Raw genomic sequence first — 20309 nt, 5'->3', positions numbered from 1 at the left:
AGGTCCAAAACTTCTYTGACCATGAGATAAGGAGGCCAACCTTTCAAAATAAGGGTATCCTCCAGTTTGTCCTATCATCTCACTAGGTGGGTGGGGCAGACCTACATTTAGACAAACTGGAAASAAGGACTTCATGGTATGGTAAAGGGAATCCCGAAGATGTCTCTTATCCATCCAAAAATCAACTGCTTGAAATGCTTGCCATCAGAAAAAGTCTGATGATGGCTGGCCTGGATGTGTTAAAAGTGTATAAGACCTGAAACCTTCAACTAACATGACAAGATATTGCTCCTACTATACTTCCCATCCAACCTACTTATGGGTCTTCAGATATATGGCATGAAAGAAATAAAWTTTTTGAAGACAGTTATCTTGGCTAAAGAACCTTTGGCATGCAGGTAGTCAAGGTAAGGTCTWTCTCAAGACACAGCCATCTAGGAACAGCATTATTGACAGGAAATTAAGGGAACTTAGGAAGAGATGGACATTGTTACAKATGGGGCAAAACTCTGACAATGCTTGATCACAGCTTTAAATTTCATTCCTTCCAAAAGTTTAGCAGACTTCCTAGAGTTAAGGCCTCCCCAACCTGAAGYCCAGCTGTTGAGGGAACAGCCAATGAAGCCATGCTCTGTAGAATATATTTTTAGGTTACGTACTGATAGAAAATACTTCAAGTTCATGTACAATTGTAAGTATTCAGGAMAAAAAAATCCCATGGTAGAAGTTAAGATCAGAGAAGAGAACCTAAAGGCTGCCTCTGTATTAATAACTTTATAAGGGACAGGGTACGAAGCCATGGTGGAAAATGGTTTCCTKGCACTGCTTTGTCTTATATGAACTAGGGAAGGCATAGGGACAGTTTGGAGATCTACACAGAGGGAAAAATATCTCCAGTTTCAGAGTCTTGCATACCTCAGGATACTGACACCATGTACTCTATTTATAACCACAGCTGGATGGCTCATGTCAGTGACTTTGGATTGGTTGCTAATGGATCAGAAGAGAGACAGCTGTTAGCACCTGAAGACTGCTGAGCAAAGGAGGCTTGCTATGAAGGAAAAAGGCGGTTTCCCCTTGAGTCAGTTCCCTTCAATGAAAAGAAGGAAAATTGGTACCAAACTGTTGTTGGCATGATATGGACAATGTTAGACATGGCAAAATACCAGCAAAAAGGCAGCACTTGCAAGGCTSTGCAGAGGCTTTAAAAGGAAAGGCCAGAAGGCTGTATGTCACACAGCTCAGAAAGGCATGTTATACAGAACTGGAGAGCTGGAGAAACAGCTGATTTTCTCCCAGATTTTTAGGCAAGCTGTTCTAAATAMAGTTCACAAAATTCTTTAAGCAGTCCATCTGTGGAGGGATGCAACACCAAACAAAACTTTCAGAAATGTGAAGAGTCAAATATGAGCCAGCAAGCAGCAGAATGACTCTGGCCTGGATGTCCATGAGCTCTAGACCTGCCAGCAGCTGGCATGTGTTGTTCCTGTCCCTATGGAGTTGATGCCACTTCATCACTGTTGATCTTCAGCTCCAGAGGTAAATTAAATATTTTCTTACTAGTGATTATCTCATCCCAAATATGCGTAAGTGGCACTGTGGCTCTGGGGACTGCRAAACAGTCTATGAAATGCAGTAGTAAGGTGAGAACTCCCAGAGAGATCTTGTTAAGCCTCACTAAGTCTCTGTCTTTACRGAAAACTATATATCAATTTCTAAAAATAAAATGTAGCTGAATGACTCCCTGCAATTCTCAGATAAGAGACAAGTCAGGGAGAATGAACTGGGGCTTTAAAAAAACTGTGGAAAGAATGAAACAGTGGGACAGATGGTTCCCCCATCTTTCATTTACAGATCACAAAGTCCTACAGTGGTCAAATAAATTTCTGCTGTTCAGGTGTTGCATGTGGGCTGGTCTACTTGCCAAATGACATTAAAGAGATGTGGGAGGAACAAACCCTGGTTCTTCATAGAAGTTCTAAACTAGAGAATTCGCAACAGAAAATTTCTGCTAAATGTTTGCAAGAAAAGCCACTTAATAAAACCAGTAAACTCAGAAACTTATTCCCYGAGTGGAGATAAAGTTCTGGGTTTTATTTTTTTTTCAAAGCAGAGAACAGATTATCTGTCATTTTTAAGGGCTGTTTGCAGCAAGCAGGCAACTTGAACCTGTTGGTGAGATAGATGAAAGTCTTTCATACCTTCAGCAAGAAGAAGGCTTTTCTCCTGGATCACACTTTCTGAATCAGGTAAAACAGCACAGACTTTGTTCAGAAAGTACAGGGGAAGGAAGGAACCTGACTGAAAGAGCAGAGGCCCAAGASCAAATAAAGCTGCAGGAGTTAGGTCACTGTTTTCTGAAATTCTGCAGGGCAATTTCAGTCACGTCAGTACAGGTTAATGGGCTGCAACAGGCACATGATATTGCAGGGGCACAAAGTATCATAGCAGATCCCTGAGCACAATACCAAAGGCAGACCAGGAAAGAAAGGGAATTTTGGCAAAAGGAGAATGTCAATGACCTAATAYGCTGTCCTGGTACAAGGAAATGCTTGTACAGAAAACCAAGTAAAACTGGTATTACAGTTTGGGATGCAGAATTCTAGTCCAATGTTTGTTAAATAGCCTGTGTCCTAAAACAGTACCAGATGGATAAAGGGCACGAGATATGTCAATGCACAGAGTCCTACCAAAGGCTGTTAGCTATCAGCAGTTCTCTCTTAAAGAGTCATCCAGCTTTCAGGAGTTCTTCAGGATTTACCCAGTCTCAGGTGTGTCTTTTGACCTATGTGGACTGTAATCCCAGAGCCAGCAATTAAATGAAATTCAGACTGCTTTTCATATAGTGTAAAGAGATAGTTGAAAGTGAAACTTAGAGATTTAATATTTGGAGGAATTTAATACTTATGGAAGAAAAAAAATGTGCACTAGAACTGTCCTCTCATGAGAAAGGAGAAACTGGCAATCCAAGGTGTTCAATTATGACAAGGAAAGTAAAGCAATTTAACATTCTCCCAACTGATTCTGCACAGATGGCAAGTTGACAAAAATCAATGSTAGGTACAGCCAGCTACAAGTAGATGCATAACTAAGACACTCCTTGTACAGGAAAGGCAAAGAAAATAATTCAAACAACATCCAAATTCCTGATCTAGAAATGAATACCTTAGTCCAGCAGTTCTAGCCATGGAAAGGTCCCTGATGTTAAACTTGGGTTAATAAGATTCCTTGCTAGGCACTCAAGTTTCACTTGTGATAAGGGTMCTGAAGAATGCTAAAGCAGAAATTGGGTGCACCTGCTGTCCGATTTTGGAGAAGGAGACGGGAGAGAAGTTTTTTMAAATATAAGGAATATCTAGATGAAATGCAAATGATCTAAAGGCCCAAGAAAATCCTTTAATGAGACTTCATCTCCACACATTATTAGTGCACGTATACCGCAATAAACTTATAAACTGCAATACTTGTTTTCAGAGAAATGTCTTGGAACCTAGCTATGATAGCTGGGCTGGAAATCAGGTCACATGGAAAGTGAAGCATGGGAGGGAGATGTGGTGAAGAAGGCAACAGCAACATCAGAGTCTGAGAGCAACTGACACAGGTTTCTACTTACAAAAATGAGCAAAGTCACATTGAAATATTGGCAAAATTTCAATCCAGGTTGCTGCAAGTCCCCCAGCAAATCTGAAATTAATCTGTTCTCAATTCTTAACACAGAACAAAAAGTGGAGAAAAGTTTATCCTAAACCAAAATTTTCTCTCTGGTTTCTCTCCAGACATATTTGTTAACAGTTTGAATGGAAAATCAGAGGCATATGTGTTTCCTGCACACAGGGGTGTGTGTGTTCAGTACAGAGTTCCACTTCCACAGCCATGGAAGTACAGACATAGCTATGGAACTGGGTAAGATTTATTCTCCGGTTCTCCCATGTACAAATAATGCTGTTTCCCAGATTCAAGTGATAAGGAGCACTCTCTGAGAAATATCCAAGTTACACATGCTAGGTAAGACACTGGGAATTGACCCTAATTATTTTATGAATTTGAATGTACAAGGACTATATTCATTTGTTCAAATAAAGTAATTGGCAGAGGTAATCTGACCCTGCCCACTGTCCCCAGAAGAGTTTGCAGAGGTGCCTGGCATTCAGAGCCAGCTGGGATGTAACTAAATTTAACAAAAGAAAGGAAGAGGAAAATAGGAAAAAAAACCCACTTGCTCTCTGAAACCATCTTAAAATCATCTTCATTAGTGGTTTTACTTCATGAGAAGTAATTCCTCAACACAAGAGTGAATTTCCAGAAAGCAAACAGAAATCAAACTGGCACCCAGACAGAACACATGAAAGAACAGAAGAGAGATTATCTGTTCACAGAAACCAAATGATGCTAGCCCATTACGTAGCGAGCTCTGGAAAGATGTCATATTTGTCATAGCTGGCAAATACTAAAAATATAGGTCCAGATCATCCTCTGCTAGCAAAGTAGTGAGAGGTGCCTCTGGATAAGGCTTACAAGGTTCCCTGCTAGAAGCTCATCACAATCCTCCTTGGATACAGACAAAGGGGCAGGACTGCAGAGTGTCAGATCAGGCCTCATATGCCTCCACAGCATATAAATTCTCTGCTTCAGCTGTGCTCATGCAACCTAAGCATATATGTTCATATAAGTAGAAGACTTCTATATAAACATAATCGTGTGAAAAGGTAAACTGTTCCAGCTGAAGAAGCACATACCTGCACTTGTAGATCCAATTCCTGCTGTAAGCACAGAGCGTGGCATAATCTTAACTGCATACTTAAGGAACTGAGATTTCCCTGTACCTGGGTCTCCAACCAATAGAAGATGTGATTCACCTTGGGGGAAAACAGGGATGTAGGAGSAGACAGTTCATATACAGAGAAACATGGACACAAAGTGCTCAGATGAAATAATACTTGTCATTATTCACCTAAAATTTAGCACTATATATACATTAAAATATGTAGTTCTGCACTATTTATTGGGTGTGATAAATATATTGTTTAAGAAAGTCATCTAGACACAAATATTTACAATGAAATATTTGTGAAGTATTAGCAGATATTTTACACACTTCTTGCAATATGAGTCCTTACATTTTAGAATGCTCATTTCTCAGACTCAACTCACTGTTGAACATGAAACAGAAGGATACCAGGCTATCATTCCACCATTCAGTTATTTAAGTTATTGCAAAATAATTTTTTATTATTAGTCAATCATAAAATCAGCAGGGTGTTTTACTAATTAATTCTTTGCCAATAGTTTCACAACTTTGTAATTTCAAAACAATGAAATTACAGACATAAATAATTTGGCTGCTACAATCTCAGTTAAGTGTTTTAAAATGATTTAACTGTTATCTACAAAATATAACTTTAATTCAAATGTAAAGTCTATAATTTTATTTAGCAGTTGCAGCCTTAAGAAAATCCTGTAAATACAAAGACATACTATTTCAAACTATTATGACCTACATAGATTATGACCTGTGTACCACCTGGCACATGGCATATTTGCCACCTAATAACAACAGAAGGAGAATCAGCAGGCAGGTAACTTGGGAGTTACAGGACTAAGTGAGATGTGCTGACAATCACAGATGGAAAAGTCTGGCATTAGGAAGTAAAATGAATCCTTTAATTTTTCCTTTCAGTGTACTATAGTGATCCACATTAAGGAAACATTAAGATTCCACCCTTTGATGCCAAATACTGCTGGGAATATTCTACTAGAAATAATTTCAAAATGTCACATATGGCGTTTATGTTTTAGATAAAGCAGCTGCCTTTAATATTCTACTGAATGGAAACCTGAAAGTCTGCTTCTGTTGTGTTTTATTTGGGAAAAAATTAAAATAAAAGGAAGAAGTCTAGACACCCACTTTAACTTGTCTGAGATTTTGGAAGTATACTTGGAATTAATTAAAACTTGTTCTTATTCAAGAAAATGGGATGRTTATGCTTCCAAGATCTTCCTGGTTTGATTTTGGAGGCGGGGGGAATGTGGGTGAACATAGGGATGGGAATGAMTGTTAGGAGGTGACACTGTTAGAAACAATACAAACCTCTGGTTCGAGTTCCAGCAGCATCAGTCCTCTGTACACCACCAGCAAGCACCATGGCTACAGCCAGCTTCACCAGGTACAATCCAAAAACTTGAGGACATAAGCTAGCCAAAATTTCATTCCTCCCTAAAACAGGAGCAAACATGGCTTTCAGCAGAGTTAAAACTTGGTTATATGCCATGTGTTACTTCCATTGCTAGGGAAACAAAGAATGACCCATTTTCAGAGCTTAACTTCAGTTTTAAGTTTAGATTCAAGTATATGGTACTGGCAAAATATAGGCATCCAATTTATGACTTGAGGCATATATGGTTCTTTTGGASGTATTCTGAAGGAATTAACACATCTTTGTCCATCTAAAAGTGAAATTTWAAAAACTTTGGTCAGCCATAGCACAGATCAAGATTTAACTCCACAGTTAGGAGTTAGTCTCATTAAGTGACTGATATAAAATGCAGCAGTAGTTACTCTCTTGAAAAACAGTACAGGTACACAGCCCTCAATTTCAACTCAAATTCAGACAAATGGCCTGAAACAGACATCTTGGGCAGYGAGGGTTCTTCTGATTTCCACCTCAATTTTCTTGTCGCCTCTTCGTATATATTTATTCAGAATGGGTAGCAYTGGATAAAATCACATTGCTTCCTACAGACTTCCAAAAATTGCCCTGAAAATGAAAGATTGAAAGGGACCTTCAAAAAAGATCCTGAATTACTTTCTGAACAGTTCTAACCAGAGTGGTAAGAAATATTCTTGTTCCAAATAGCAGAAGGAAGAAATGTTATCAGTCCAAACAGCAGGAAGMTAGCAATTAAATTGCTTTCCCAGARATGCAGCTCTGAAGAATCTTTGACATTGGCAGGCTCTACACTTATGTGAGTGGGCTATTTTGGGGAAGGTTCCCACCTGTTTTTCCTCCYGTCTGTCTTTAAAGAAGAAAGACTAAGCCCTTTCCAGAGTTTWACAAGATAGAGCATCAGCCTAATAAAGTTCAGTGATGGAGACTCTAAAGAGTACATTAAGCTTCTGCAGAGTTCAGGAGAAGGCACTCAGATTATGGAGAGAGACTGACTTCCAGCCTTGTAATTCCAAGGTGTTTGACTGCAGACCATGGTAAGTTCAGGAGCCAGCATACTGAACATGGATTGCTCTGGAAGCCACTTGTGACCTGGTAGGCTCCACTCCACCTAAATCAAGGGTCTAGGCATTCAAGAGTTATGTTAAAGACAGGATGTGCAAAGCCCTATGGTAAAGATTCAGAGCTTTATTTGGGGTGCAGGGACACTGTGTCAGATCTCTGGCACCAGAGGCAACAGCTGTGCTGACTAAAGKCAGATCTGGTCCACACTATTTCTTCTAAGAAGTATGCTTCTTCTTTCTTGTTTATAAAACACTCATTTTTTCCCTGCTACTTATATTATTTCTCATTTCCTGTTAATAAATGTTCAAAAAAAAAACTTTAATAGAAAGCTAAAAAGAAAGATCAGTGCAGTAGGTTTGGTACTTCCTCCTGTCCTCACCCCAGTAATATTAAATAATTTCATATTCCTGTAGTGGAAAAATATATTCTTGATGAATGGGTGGTGGAATAGCATAATGGGGGGAAAATGTGTTCAGTCACTGTATTTTCACTCCTGATTTCATCTCTATCCAATCAAGTGCCCTACTTAAAAGCTTTCAACTACTAACCTGCTAAGGGATCGTTCCTATGCCTTTCCCAGAAGTCTTCAAATTCCTTGCGAACTTCTTCATCAATTACAACYCCTGCTAGCTGCTCATTGTTCACTTTAACATAGTTGGCTTTTAAAACAAGCTCCAAGTCACAGCGTGCACCCTCATGGAAAGGTTTCCACCTCTGCATTACCACTCCATACACYGTGATGTCATCTCCTAGAGGTAACAACAAACATGAGCCTTGAGACATGCAGAAACTTCAGTTAGCTGTAAAGCATAATAATGTGATCTCGATCCGGTGTTACAGTTAGTAAGGTTAAAAAAAATCTAACAACAAAAAGCAAAACCTCCTGCAGTAACTGGAAGTCTAAAACAAAGATAAGGTAGATTGCTTAAGTCTGTGGTAGCAAGTTGTTGTCTCTCTTCACTTCTGTTAAGGGASGTGATTTCATAAAGATATACCTCTGCATGTTTCCTCTTTCAGAAGAGAGGAATTAGAAGCTCTTCACGTAGAAGCTCTTTCAATTAGGTTATACAACAAAAAATTAGTCAGAACTTATTTGGCCTCTGGTAACTTTTGTGATGAACCGCAGAGTTACTTGTTAACATTCTGGGTAGAGTGTTCTGCGAAAGTACAACCACAAATCAATTTCTTGTGGAAATGTGCCTATCTGAGAATTTCTAGTCCATTCGTCATTCATCCTCCTGCCAATTAGTTCCTTCTTTGAATGCCAAGTAGCTTTTTCTACCTGCAGCACTCCTTAGATAAGAGGTCAGGTTAYCTGGCTCTGTGAACCCATGGAGGGGCACCTCATGCTGTGTGAACCAATCTCCCGGAGAGGTTTGGTGTTCTACACTAACAAGATTTAGTAAACTTTCTGTATGTCACAACACATTACTTATTGAAACTGATCTGTCAGACAGTCAAGATGTAACCTGGGGGTGYATGACATTTTCTAGAATGATCTTCAGCTGCCATGCTAACGTTCAGCCTGAAACAGCAATGTGACAGATGAACACAMCTCTTTCAGGGAGCCCCCAGCACTGACAGCCACGCRACAGAGATTCATCTCAAATGAAAAWCTAAAAAYGCTWGTGGTACAAACACATGTGATTTATGCTGCATCCTCACCAGACTTGCAACTGTCCACCAAGTCATCTTCCAGAACAACTATCATGCAACGAGGGATGCTTCCAACAGACAGCCTCTGAACCTAGGAGATGGGAAGGAAAAGCATTTCTTGAGAACAGCACCTTTCGAAAGCCTTTAATTTACAGCTGCTCTGGCTTAAGGACCTACAGTCCTTTCTGGGAACTGAGGTCAGTTCTGGSTTTTTATCAAAAAACTTACAGAAAGGATGCCACACTGCTGCCCTGAACTTAACAATGAAAGTTTAATGCTGATATTAATGGAAATGGGATTGGGTATTAAATTAGCACAAGGTGCTCAGTGCTGGGAGATGTTGTRTGATTTCAATATTTTGCTGAAGAAAGCTCACTAAAAGAGGTCATTTGAAAGAGGTGATTTTTTTAACTAAAACTCAAGTTAGTACTAGATACTAGATATCTAGTACTAGATACTTCTTCAATATGCAAAATTTACTTTGGACATTGAAACATGTACATGGGTTAGATAACCCTCCCTGAAGTACATATTCAGAGAATATTCTCTGTATTTTTCTGCCATTTAACAGTAATTTGACGGTTTAAATTTTCACTTAGGTGTCAAGGATTAAATCAAAAACAGAAAAAACCTAAATATATATTGACAAATGTGCCAGCAACTCTTGTAATTCTTTTTCTTTTCTCCAGGGCAAAGTCTGTGTACTCTTGTCACAGTCTATTTCCAACCAGCAATCTTTTCATTTACACTTAGAGCTTGCAAAAGTTTTGGGAGTATCCACTACACAAGAACAACATCAGAAATACCTTTTCATTCTGCAGCACAGGTCATACATGCTAGAATTCTAAATATATTCACCCTCTGGTGCCTAGGAAGGTTAATTCACCCTTGTGTATTATCTAAATGGCCACAGGCAGTTCACATCACTGTCAGTACCGGTGGCACACACACAGTTATTTCCAGAGCTCAGTAGGAAATGCAAGGGAAATTCAGTCCTAGTTTAACTTTACTGTTTTTAATAAGCCCATGTTGCTGAAAATCCTTCCTACTACAGAGATCTGTGTGTCACACAGTAGAATAAAAAATAAGTTATAGACACTTCCCATATGTCAGAAAGAATCATTCTTTGAGCATGCAAAATTTGGTTTATCTCCCATTATATGAACATGCAACATAAGGTTTATCTCCTCGGATATTATATATTATATTGCCTTACTTTTTTGATATTCTAAACTTTTAAGACCTTAATTTCTAATTTGATCCATTTCTCCTCCACCTCAGCTGTACTTCCACTCACAGCTATCATCAGAAAACACATGAAGATGCTGTATGCAAGTTCTGTAAGAATCACATATGCAGTAATCATTGAATTCAATATTAGATGAAGGGAAGAGACATTTGCAGACACCATGTTTTGACCACACCACACAGCTATAGCTGATCATGGYCAACACTGGGCTAGCTTTGGTCCTCAGAAGCAGTGTTGAACATCAGCATCATGTACAGGAAGTGTTCAGAGAAACAGTGCACGCTTGGTGTTGTAAGGGTTCAACACGGAATGGAATTTCCTACAYGGAAATTTTATCTTTGCACTGACCCCAGGCATTTTTTGTACAATATCGAATGGAGTTACCCAATAACAGAAGTCTGATCTACATGTTGGCTTAATTTATAACTCTTTGACTGGAAATCTCTGACCAATGGGTTGCCTGGCTTCTTTGAGTCTTCTCGGGCATTTGTTTTAAACAACAGTAGAATCTGTAAAACTTTTCCACTTACCTCACTGAGGAATGAAACAATGAAAATGGGATATTCTTAATTCTAACATAAGCATGAATAGTAAAACTAGCAAGTAAAACTTGCCTTATTTCAACAGGAAATTAGGCTCCAAATGTCTTCTTTCAAAACTTAATTCTTYTTGTACTTGAGATAGATGTACTTTAATACCTTATCCTTTTTATCCATTGTTGGGCTTTTTTTCCTTACCTGTTCCTGAATTTTGATTTCTTGATAGTCCCTGCAACAGGTAGGAGAGGAGGTTGTTCCAGAGAGACACATGAACTTGGTTGAGTTGCAGCCTTCTTCATTGAGACAGGCTGATGGACGGCAGAATGCATAGTACTGCTCAAAGTCAGCCTTGACAACAAACACGTGCTTGCACTTGTTGCAGATGTAACTCCGTTCAAACTCCAAAACCTTCACCGAACTGGTACGTATGACAGTCCCAGTAACAGACAAAAAGTGCCCCACATCCTTGGATTTAGGGATGTGCTCTCGAGTCAGCTCTGGACAAACAGGCAAACCTATTAGACAAAAATACGTGTAGCATAAGGCTATGCTTATAAAACAAGGACTTAAAATGTAGTTAAATGGAAAGAGTAGAAAACATGCAGGACACACCAACAGTAGCCTTTGTTATTACTGTTTCATAAAYRTGATTTAACTATTCATCTSCTGCAYCATAAATCTGATTCACTGGCCTCAGACAGTAAAAAGCATCAGACAATGAGCCCTAACTGAAAATGTTGCCATTTCATTYTATCACTCTTGCCAAGGGTGAATTATCATGAACAGTTTCCATTCATGGAAAAAGAKCCCAATGTTATCATACCTATTTATTAATTTAGATGTTCTTTTTGCASATGCCATTTATTCTTTAACTGGTTTATCTGAACTACAAATTTTTAGTTATGCTACATAATGGTGGTTTGGTGTTCTTTCTGCATTTAAACAGGTATAGCTCCTGATCTTGTGTGAATTCTCAAGTCTAAGCAAATTCACAGTCRGAGAGCATTTGACCTTAAATCCACACTGCACACCAGAAAACCTCGAGCACAAGGAAGACAGCATAAAAAGAATGTAAAGGGGTTATGAGCACAACCAAAGCAAATTCACTTGTACATTCAAATGCATAGTGACAAGTCACTTTCCACTTGCTCTCCTTTAATTCCACCCCAGCAGCCAGTTCAGTCCTGTGCTGATCCCGCTCCAGTGTTCACCCATCATCTGGCACCACAATGGCTGAAATCCTCAGGAAGATTAATCAATCTCAACAACSTACAAAGTCTTTATAAAAATAAATGGTCTCTCAGATGCACACCTGAGCAAAAATATTGCCTATTCAGAAATTAGTAATGAACCACAAGTTACTAATAATAATAAATTTAAATTGATTTCTTAGCTCTACTTCCAAAATAGAGCTAGGAAACAGAGATGTAAAATTACAAATCTGCCAGGAAATGAGGTTACTACAGGGACTGGAACTATCTGTGCATTTAGGTCAAATCTTCTTAGTAGCTTTGGCTGCTAAAAAAAAAATAGTCATATTTGTTTCAGTGTTTTCAAGCCCAAATGCTTTATTTCAGACATGCRGAAACATTCTGGTTTGTTGTTTTTAAGCAACACTTGACCTTCTGCTTTTGTTTAAAGAAAATATTTTTAACTATTAAACTAATTTTTAAGGGTAAAAGAATAAAGTAGAAAAAAATAAAGAAGAAAGTAATTAAATAATTAAGAAAAGAAAGTGGTTTTGGTAAAGTGGCAAACAATKTTTTCTGTTTGACTCTAATAAAGCTATTTAAATATTCTACCAAGCCTGTTGAAATTTTCATTCTACCACAGATTTGCATTTCTAGTCAGTTCAGGGAAAAAAAAAAATCCGTTAGCTCTCCACCTGTTTTGGCATTTTTTCTCAGTTCAGTATTTGTACCGCTGAATAAGCTTTGCAAAATACATCACATCTTACACTAGAGAGAGCTGCAGCACTGTTGTCAGGATATATGATGATCATCTCTGAATTTTGAAGAGACAAGAATGTTTAAAAAGTGCTTTCATTCTGATCATAYTAGACTGCTTGACAAACTCTTTAATTGAGTATGTGTATCTTTGAATGCATTAGTCAYAAAAAAGCTATTAGAAACAATCAGAAGCAGCTTGGCCTTCACTAACACACACAGCACAGTGGTGCTCAGGCTAATGGCAAGTAWGGAAAAATAATTTCATGGATTTGCAGTAAAAAGTAGAAGTTATACAATCAAATTCTTACAGTGCTGAAATTCAGATAAAGAACTTTATCTTCTACTTTCTTCAGTGAACTCAGGGTAATAATCCATTATTAATTACTGCATATTCACACCCCCCAAATCCTTTTCTGAACTCCAAGATGCCCTGTCCATATTGGTAGGARTGTGTTGAGATTGCTTCACTTCATTCCAAGCCTGGCATGCAGATCCCATCACCCACACTCCCCGTACTTTCCCGCTGCTCCCACCAAGAAAGCGCAACACCTTCTCAATCCCTCCTCACCTGATGCGGGAATGGGAAGTAGCACTCCAAGATTAGRATCCTGAAGGTAATCAGAACCCAGCATCCACATAAAAGGTAACAGTATCATGGGAATATTTGGTGGAAAAAAAGGCTATAGATAATTTAGGTTATTTCTTTTCTTTTTTCTGTAGTGAGCCTTTCAGTGGTACAGAACATTAACCMAACTCCATGGACAGATGTTATCTGGATCCAGCTGGACCTCTCAAGGATAACTTGCCCTGTTCTTCACCAATTTCTCTCCAGCTTGGGGACAGAGTTATTTGTGAGTCTGCTGACTAACTTYTTCTAACAATGATCTGTCAGTCTTGCTTTTATCAGTTTTTAAAATAATTTGATCAAGGGGGCTAATTTTGCTGGAGGTTGTTAGGGGAATATTTAGACAAAACATCACTGTGGAGGAATGATCAGCYCCAGCAACAGGCTGATAAGAGGAAAAGGAATGTCTTAAGGACACCACTACTCATGCAGAGATCATCTCCCCTYGCTGTATTCCTTCTGATACTTCCTGGCAGCTTTTCAAATAATCATACTTGAAGTCTCTTTTTTTTGGATGTTGAAGCTCTGAATGATGTAAATGCATCTCAGAACGCCAAGAGAAAGTTTTAATTCATTCCTGCTTTCATAGGTTCAGGGAGGTGCCTGAGGTCAGGCTTCAGTACAACACAGAGGGCATCCTTTAACCCCACACAGTCAGCAGACCCTCAGCACCTGAATACCACAGRCTAAATGTATTTCTGATGGATGTGTTGTCATTACAACACTTTTATGGAAACTCACTGAGATGAAACACAGGCCTGTTTAACAACTGAGAGTTACCCAAATTCAAGCTGCTAAAAGACTAAATGATCATAAGCCACTCCACGACAGGGGAGGGGAGGGAAACACAGGCTGCCAGCTCTTGGCTTTGCAGAYTATTGCTCCAAATTGTTACGATCAGAAATGTCCAGAAGGGATGGTGCCACTGCTGACCCAGTTTCCCACAACAGGCAAAAACCCAGAACCTKCACTCCATCAAACCTCAAAGGTACYAAAAATTTCCTAATAATAAGGAATAATGATATATCATCTTGCAGTGAAAAAAATACTAAATCCTCCATTAATGAACACATCTTCCAACAGTTCATTCCAATTTTACGACAAGAAATTTTATGACAGTTAAGCATAAAAGTCTACAGTTTTGGATGGCATTGGTACATCTCAAAACTTAGACTTAGCCTCTTTCGGAAGATGGCTGAAGCCAATAAGACCTGTGATAGAAYTGGCACAGTAGGGAAGGTAATCTGCTGTAAAACTTAGAAACTTCTTATGTTCCCCTAAAACTTTTCCTACACCCTTTTTCTCTTTTTTTCTTCTCTCTAGACCTTCTGTCTAGAAGTGAAATAATGTAAGACCAGCCATTAATTTGAGCAGTCTTTGCCCTGGAAAGGCTTTGGCATGACCCCTGACCCAGCAAGAGACACCCAACCATTGCACGCAGACCAGTGAGGATGGTCACAGGTTTGGCTTTTTTTTTGTAGGTGTCTACACACCTCTGTGTGTTTGCACGTGTCCGCTGCTGCTTAATAAACACTAASGATTCCCTACTGCTTCAAATACCAAAACAGCAAGAATGAAACTTGTTCATTCCGTGACGCTCCAATAGTTTGTTAGAGAGTAAGGAAATTTCCGCGGTACTGCCAGTTTCTCCCTGCAGAGTAAGGAAGTGTTGGCAGTCCTGGCTGGGACATGCAGATCGCCCAGCCCCTAAGCCATCACTCACCCGAGACTCTGGCGTGGAGGTTCTGCTTCAGGCTGAGCTGATCCTGGTCTGTGCTGTCCTGCAGTGCTGCCAGCGCCGCCCGCCTCAGCGCGCTGTCGAAAATCGGCAGCACCTCGCTGGGGAAGGCGTTGAAGTAATCCCCGATCTCCATGTTGGTCTCAAAGAGCGTCAAGGCGTCGACGACGACGGGGTAGTGCGCCTGCTCGTCCGCCTCCCTCAGGATGCCCAGGATGTCGTCCCGGTGGTGCTCCAGCACGTAGGACTCGAACACCTGCCCGATGAGGYTCACCTGGTCCGCGCTCAGCACCATGCTGTCCGTCCCTGCCGGGGTAAGGCGAGGGGAAGCGGTCACACGGCGGCGCTTCCCGGTACGGGCAGGGGCCGGGYGGGAAACTTTGTCTTTCCCTAGGAAAAGCCCATGGCGGAGCCAGGCGAGGCGGGGCGCGGCGCAGGAGCTCGGGCAGGGACAMCTCGTTCCAGCGGCACCTCCGCCCCGCCGCTGCCCGGCACAGGGACCGCACAGGAACCACGGCCGGGCCGAGCCGCCCCTCAGCGCCGGCTCCCGCCAASCCAGCCCGCCCCGCCCCCGCAGCCGGTGCCGCCTCCGCCGGGGTGGGCGGGGAGSGGGCGGGGCGCTCCTCCCGCTGATGGGAAAAGCGAACCCGCGCGGTTGGCCCTTCCCTCGCTGTGCTCGCTGTGGTGGCGATGAGGGCAGGCGGCAGGAGCAGCGCCTTTCCCGGCCCTGCCACCGCCAGCACGGCGAGTTTTGCAGGCGGCCAGGCGGGCGCTGCCACAGGCATGTTCCTCCCTCAGGCATGTTCCTCCCTCAGGCATGTCCCTCCCTGTCCCGCCGCGCCGCCGGCATCAGCACCGGAGCCGCCAGGCGAGGCGGGCAGCGCTCCGTACCTGCAGCAGGGCTGCTCCGCTCCCGCCTCTCCCTCACCCGGCGGGAGGAGCGGCCCCGTCCCCGCCCCCGACGGGCCCCGAGCGGGGCGGAGAGCGGCCGGACCGGGCGGGATGCGGGGGCTCTTCCCGCGGGAGAACCGGCATCCCTGGGACAGGCGAGGGGCGGCGGGCCCGGCTCGAGAGCGCTCCGTGGGCACGGGGGACACTCCAGCTGCTCGGCCTCGGGAACAAAAGATCCCCATGCRGGTTCTCCTTGCAGGGGTGCGGCACTCTGCACCCCGGGGCAAAGCGGGTTGTGGCCAGGGGTAGCCCCAAGACACCTGAAGCTGTTTCCTTAAAGTTGAACGCGCCTCGAAGTCTAAATYTGGCTTCTTTAGAGTGCGCTGCACGACAAACCAGCCACTTCCTCCTTCTTCATGAAGACATAGCAGAGTCTGAGGAGTCTGGGGATTTTATTCTTAATGCTTTCGCTTTTGCCTAGAATTTACAGTATGGTGTTTTGAATGGTTTCGTGTCTGTATTTTTTCCCTGTGCATCACAACCCAGTTGGACATGCTCCACAACTATTTGAAATGTTTTGGGTTTTAGCTAATTCTGTACCAAAATAGTGTTCCAGGCATAAGGAGTTTCTCCAGCAGTATGCCTATTTCCTCCAGTCACTTTGCAGCATATGTGCATGCAGACTTCTACCAAGTGCTGTGCTTGCATGCTTGAATTCTGTCCTCAGTAAATTTAGTATAAGTAGAGTCTTCTGATTTGCTTGTGTATTTTCTTGGTACTCTGAAAAGGTGTTTGAATATCTTTTTCATATATCCATTCAAGTTTTGCAACACAGCATAGCTTAATGTCCCCATAACTTCCAGGTGCTGAGGGATTTTAAAACTTTTCTCCATTGAGCTTCTCACTCCCAGGACCTCTTATGGTTGGCCTTTACTACTGATGTATTTTGAATAGGCAATAAAACCAAAAAACACCATCCGTGTAAGATCTCTGTACCACAATAACACCAATAGTTGCATAATAAAAAAAAAAAAAAAATTATACAATTTATGTTCTAATACAAAATTTTACAGTTGGCGAAGGGGGAAAGCAACATTTTCAAACAGAAAAAAATATCCTTTAGATGCTTGTTATCAAGTTATGATGTATGGCTTCAGTATCTAAAGTAACTGCTTTACCCGCCTTAATAAAACTAAGATAATAAATCTGAATGTCCAGCATATTGACTTTTTTTCCCTCTCAGTCCTTCCTATTGAAATGTGATCTTAATGAATAAGAAACCTGCAGTGATTACTTCACCCCTTGACCCTCTTATCTTACTATCCATGAGTTCATTGAGCAATGTTTGGCCAGCAGAGAAGGGACTGTCTTGGAATGTTTAGGAAAAAAGTTTGTGTGGAATTTCACAAGCGTTTCAAACCACAAATCAGATTTCTCTGAATTGCTACTCCACATACTATCAGAAGAGGATTTCTGYGYAGGACTCCTGTCTSGTGAACTGGTGGATGGAAACTTCARTTACCTCTCCTGCATTGTTTGCAAACACAAACTTCTTCAGGGTACCTGTAGATGTTGCCTAAATCCTCACCTGAAGGAAACAGTGTTTCCAGCGAAAGTCTAAGGTTGCTTCATGGGCATTACACAGACAACGTGTTTTAACCCCTAAATAGGTCTCTAGAAGAAAAATACATTTTGCTTTATAAAATAGTCCTGTTGTAACTAATGTAACAACTACAGCTGCAATGGCACTGCTGAGATCTGCACTTAAAAAATATTGATCACTGTAAACAAGCCCTGTCTCTGGCTTATGTTCTCAGTRTCAGCTTTAACCAGTTTATAGCGCTTTCTTGCAAGGAACAAAACTAGGCTGCTTTCTTTCCTAATGAGACAATTATTACTACACAGGTGTCATCTCTCTGAATTCCTGGAGGTGTCCATGTGTGCTTCCTCAAACTGTGTTTTGTAGCCTAAACAACCAGAGCAGCAGTTGAAAAACAGTGCAGCAGCTGATTTTTACAACTACAGAGCAAGTAGTGGATGTTGGTATGTAAAGGCTGTGATCAGAGATTCCTATGAGAAAAAAACTATCAACTTACTGTTATCTAGTAATAACTAGTAACTGCTATGTGCTTTGTTGAGTAATGAAGAAATGTTCATTCAACAAGAAGTCATCAAAAAATGTATTATGCCCTTTGGAAAATCTGTAAGAAACAATTTGAAATCATGGCACAAAATRCGACAGGAAAAAGGAATTGTTTCAAACAAGTGGATGGAGACAGTGCTGGCCTGAAAAGCTCTCTCATCCTCTCATCCCAGAACACTRGTTTGTCTCTGTTTTCCACTTGGAATAATGGCTTTTTTTAATAAACCAGTATTACTATTTTTCTTTCAGGTCCCTCCTGATAGTTTTGTGTGATAATGACAACAAAGACTTAAAACTCCTCTGGTTTTCAGTTTTACAGAGCATAATGTGTGCCCTCAATTTGAGTTTGTCCCAGGAGAATACGAGAACTGCCCATTAATACTGTGGCCAGGGTGGTGGCACAGTGTGCAGTGGGGACACTGCCAGCAAGGCTGCACCAGAGCTGAGAGGGGCGCATGGATCTCACAGGTTAGGGAAAACTTTAGACCAGGCAGTATGAATGTGGTTGGATGTTCATGTGGCTGTAAAACTTGGGCTCCAATATACCCTAAAATGTGTCTTGTGGCAGCTGAGGCTGAGGTTGCCTATGAAGTCATGAATCCAGGCACTATTAGCTTTTTCCAGAATAMCAGAAAGTGCAAACATCAGGAACACAATGGCATAGTTCCTGTATTAATSCCCAAAGACAGATATTAACTTCCTTCAAGAATATATTTTACAGGGTTCTCAATGCCATTTAGTAGAAAATAAATTTTTTCTTCGTTTCCTCTGGTTGGGTGTTGGGCATTTTATTTTTGGTTAATTTTGGGGGTTTTGGGTTGGTTTTTGGTTTGAAGAGACTGATGTGGCAGTGGTACAGCTGCTGACTGYGGCAGACCTGGTAACTGAGTGTTCTTAACATTCAGGTGCCTACTTGTAAAAACCCAATGGGCACACCTTTTACTGAATAAGTAAATATAGGAATTGCTGCCTTATTCAGTTATTCACTCCATAYGGAAAAATGCACAAATGAAGTTGAGGACAGGAGAAAAAGGCTGATCCCTTGCAAAGCATAGAAGAAAAAACACACAACACTCATTTCAGAACRTTGTAACAAAATGATCTAGTGAATTTTATTTTGGGTAACAGCCAAGAAATCTGACATTTTGCCCAATATGGCTTTCTTCTAAAATTAAAAAGTTGCATATACCTACAGTTGAATCCACCAGCTACAGAAAATCTGATGTATACATTTTTMATCCATGGCAGCATCTCCAGAATACAGCTTTCAGTGGCGTTTTCAAGGTGAATTATAAGATAGAAGTTYTTTAAATGTGCATTTAGAAGATTTTTATATTGTTTATATGAAAACATACAAATTTTTCATTTATACATATAGTACATATAAAACTCATTATAATTAGCAAGTATCTTCATCTGGGTATTTACCTTTGTGCATATAGCAAAAAAAGGATGCAGTTAGGGCTTTAGTTGAAATATTAAAGTTCAAGACCTTTGTATATGCTAACTAGAACCTTATTCAAATAACTCAAACATATTTTTTCCTGCTTTTAAAAGATAAAGAGATTCAGCTTAAAAATACATTCATAAAACAAAGACAATATTCTCCCTGAGACTACCAGTGTGAGTTAATTTGTGGTAATCTTTGAATGAAAAAATATAAAAAAGACAATAAGCTCTGGTTTTCTCTATGCTGCAACAAATTTCTCGAGCAACACTGACATCATAAAAGGTACAGACTGGGGAATCATGCTCACTAGCTGAAAAAACAGTTTCATATATCAGTTTGGGAAGAAGAAAAAAAAATTTCATATAGACAAGGGAAGGTAACTAAGTTTTAATGAGAGAGCTGTATCTGTAGTATGCACTAATAGGAAAAAGTTAGTTGTGTAGTTGATTTTTGTTTGCTTGTGGCTTCTTTTTTTTTCATGTCAGACATGAGTTGTATCCAACGCAGGACTATATGCTTAAAATGTAGATTTTTGATTTATACAGCAATAACTAGTACTGTATTCTAAATATTTCAAGCATTTGTTTTTGCTATTATTCGTAAAAGAAATATACAAGCTGTGGGAACAGCTTCTGCTTAAATTCAAAGATAAAATGTTTGATTATAACTAGATGGTGAAGTCTCATATGCAATAGGTGAGGAGTCAACCCCCCTCCCCAATGAACAGCTCCTGGTTTGTGGCCTTTTTCATCTATCAGAATCAATCTGCTCTGAAGGTCAGCAGCTACACTAGTTTTATTTAGTGTTCTTCCTTTTAAATGTTAGACAGAGACGGTTTTT

At 40.6% G+C, this 20309-nt stretch overlaps 1 protein-coding gene across 1 annotated transcript in view; it reads right to left on the bottom strand.

Moving 5' to 3' along the window:
- MCM9 (minichromosome maintenance 9 homologous recombination repair factor) overlaps nt 1-15481 on the bottom strand; it is a 47938-nt gene extending 32457 nt beyond the window's left edge. The window contains exons 1-6 of the mRNA XM_057368979.1: nt 14971-15481; nt 10872-11188; nt 8895-8976; nt 7778-7978; nt 6089-6214; nt 4737-4856 (exon numbers count right to left, since the gene is read on the bottom strand). Of these exons, the coding sequence (XP_057224962.1) occupies nt 4737-4856; nt 6089-6214; nt 7778-7978; nt 8895-8976; nt 10872-11188; nt 14971-15280 (1156 nt within the window). The 5' untranslated portion in view covers nt 15281-15481. The remainder of the gene's footprint in view (nt 1-4736; nt 4857-6088; nt 6215-7777; nt 7979-8894; nt 8977-10871; nt 11189-14970) is intronic.
- Between the last annotated feature and the right edge of the window lie 4828 nt (nt 15482-20309).

This window comes from Malurus melanocephalus, unplaced genomic scaffold, assembly GCF_030028575.1.
Source record: "Malurus melanocephalus ecotype Western Australia unplaced genomic scaffold, MMel_1.1 scaffold_100, whole genome shotgun sequence".
Lineage (NCBI taxonomy): Eukaryota > Metazoa > Chordata > Aves > Passeriformes > Maluridae > Malurus > Malurus melanocephalus.
Note: the sequence above shows the minus strand (reverse complement) of the source record. Positions and strands in the feature narration are given on the sequence as shown.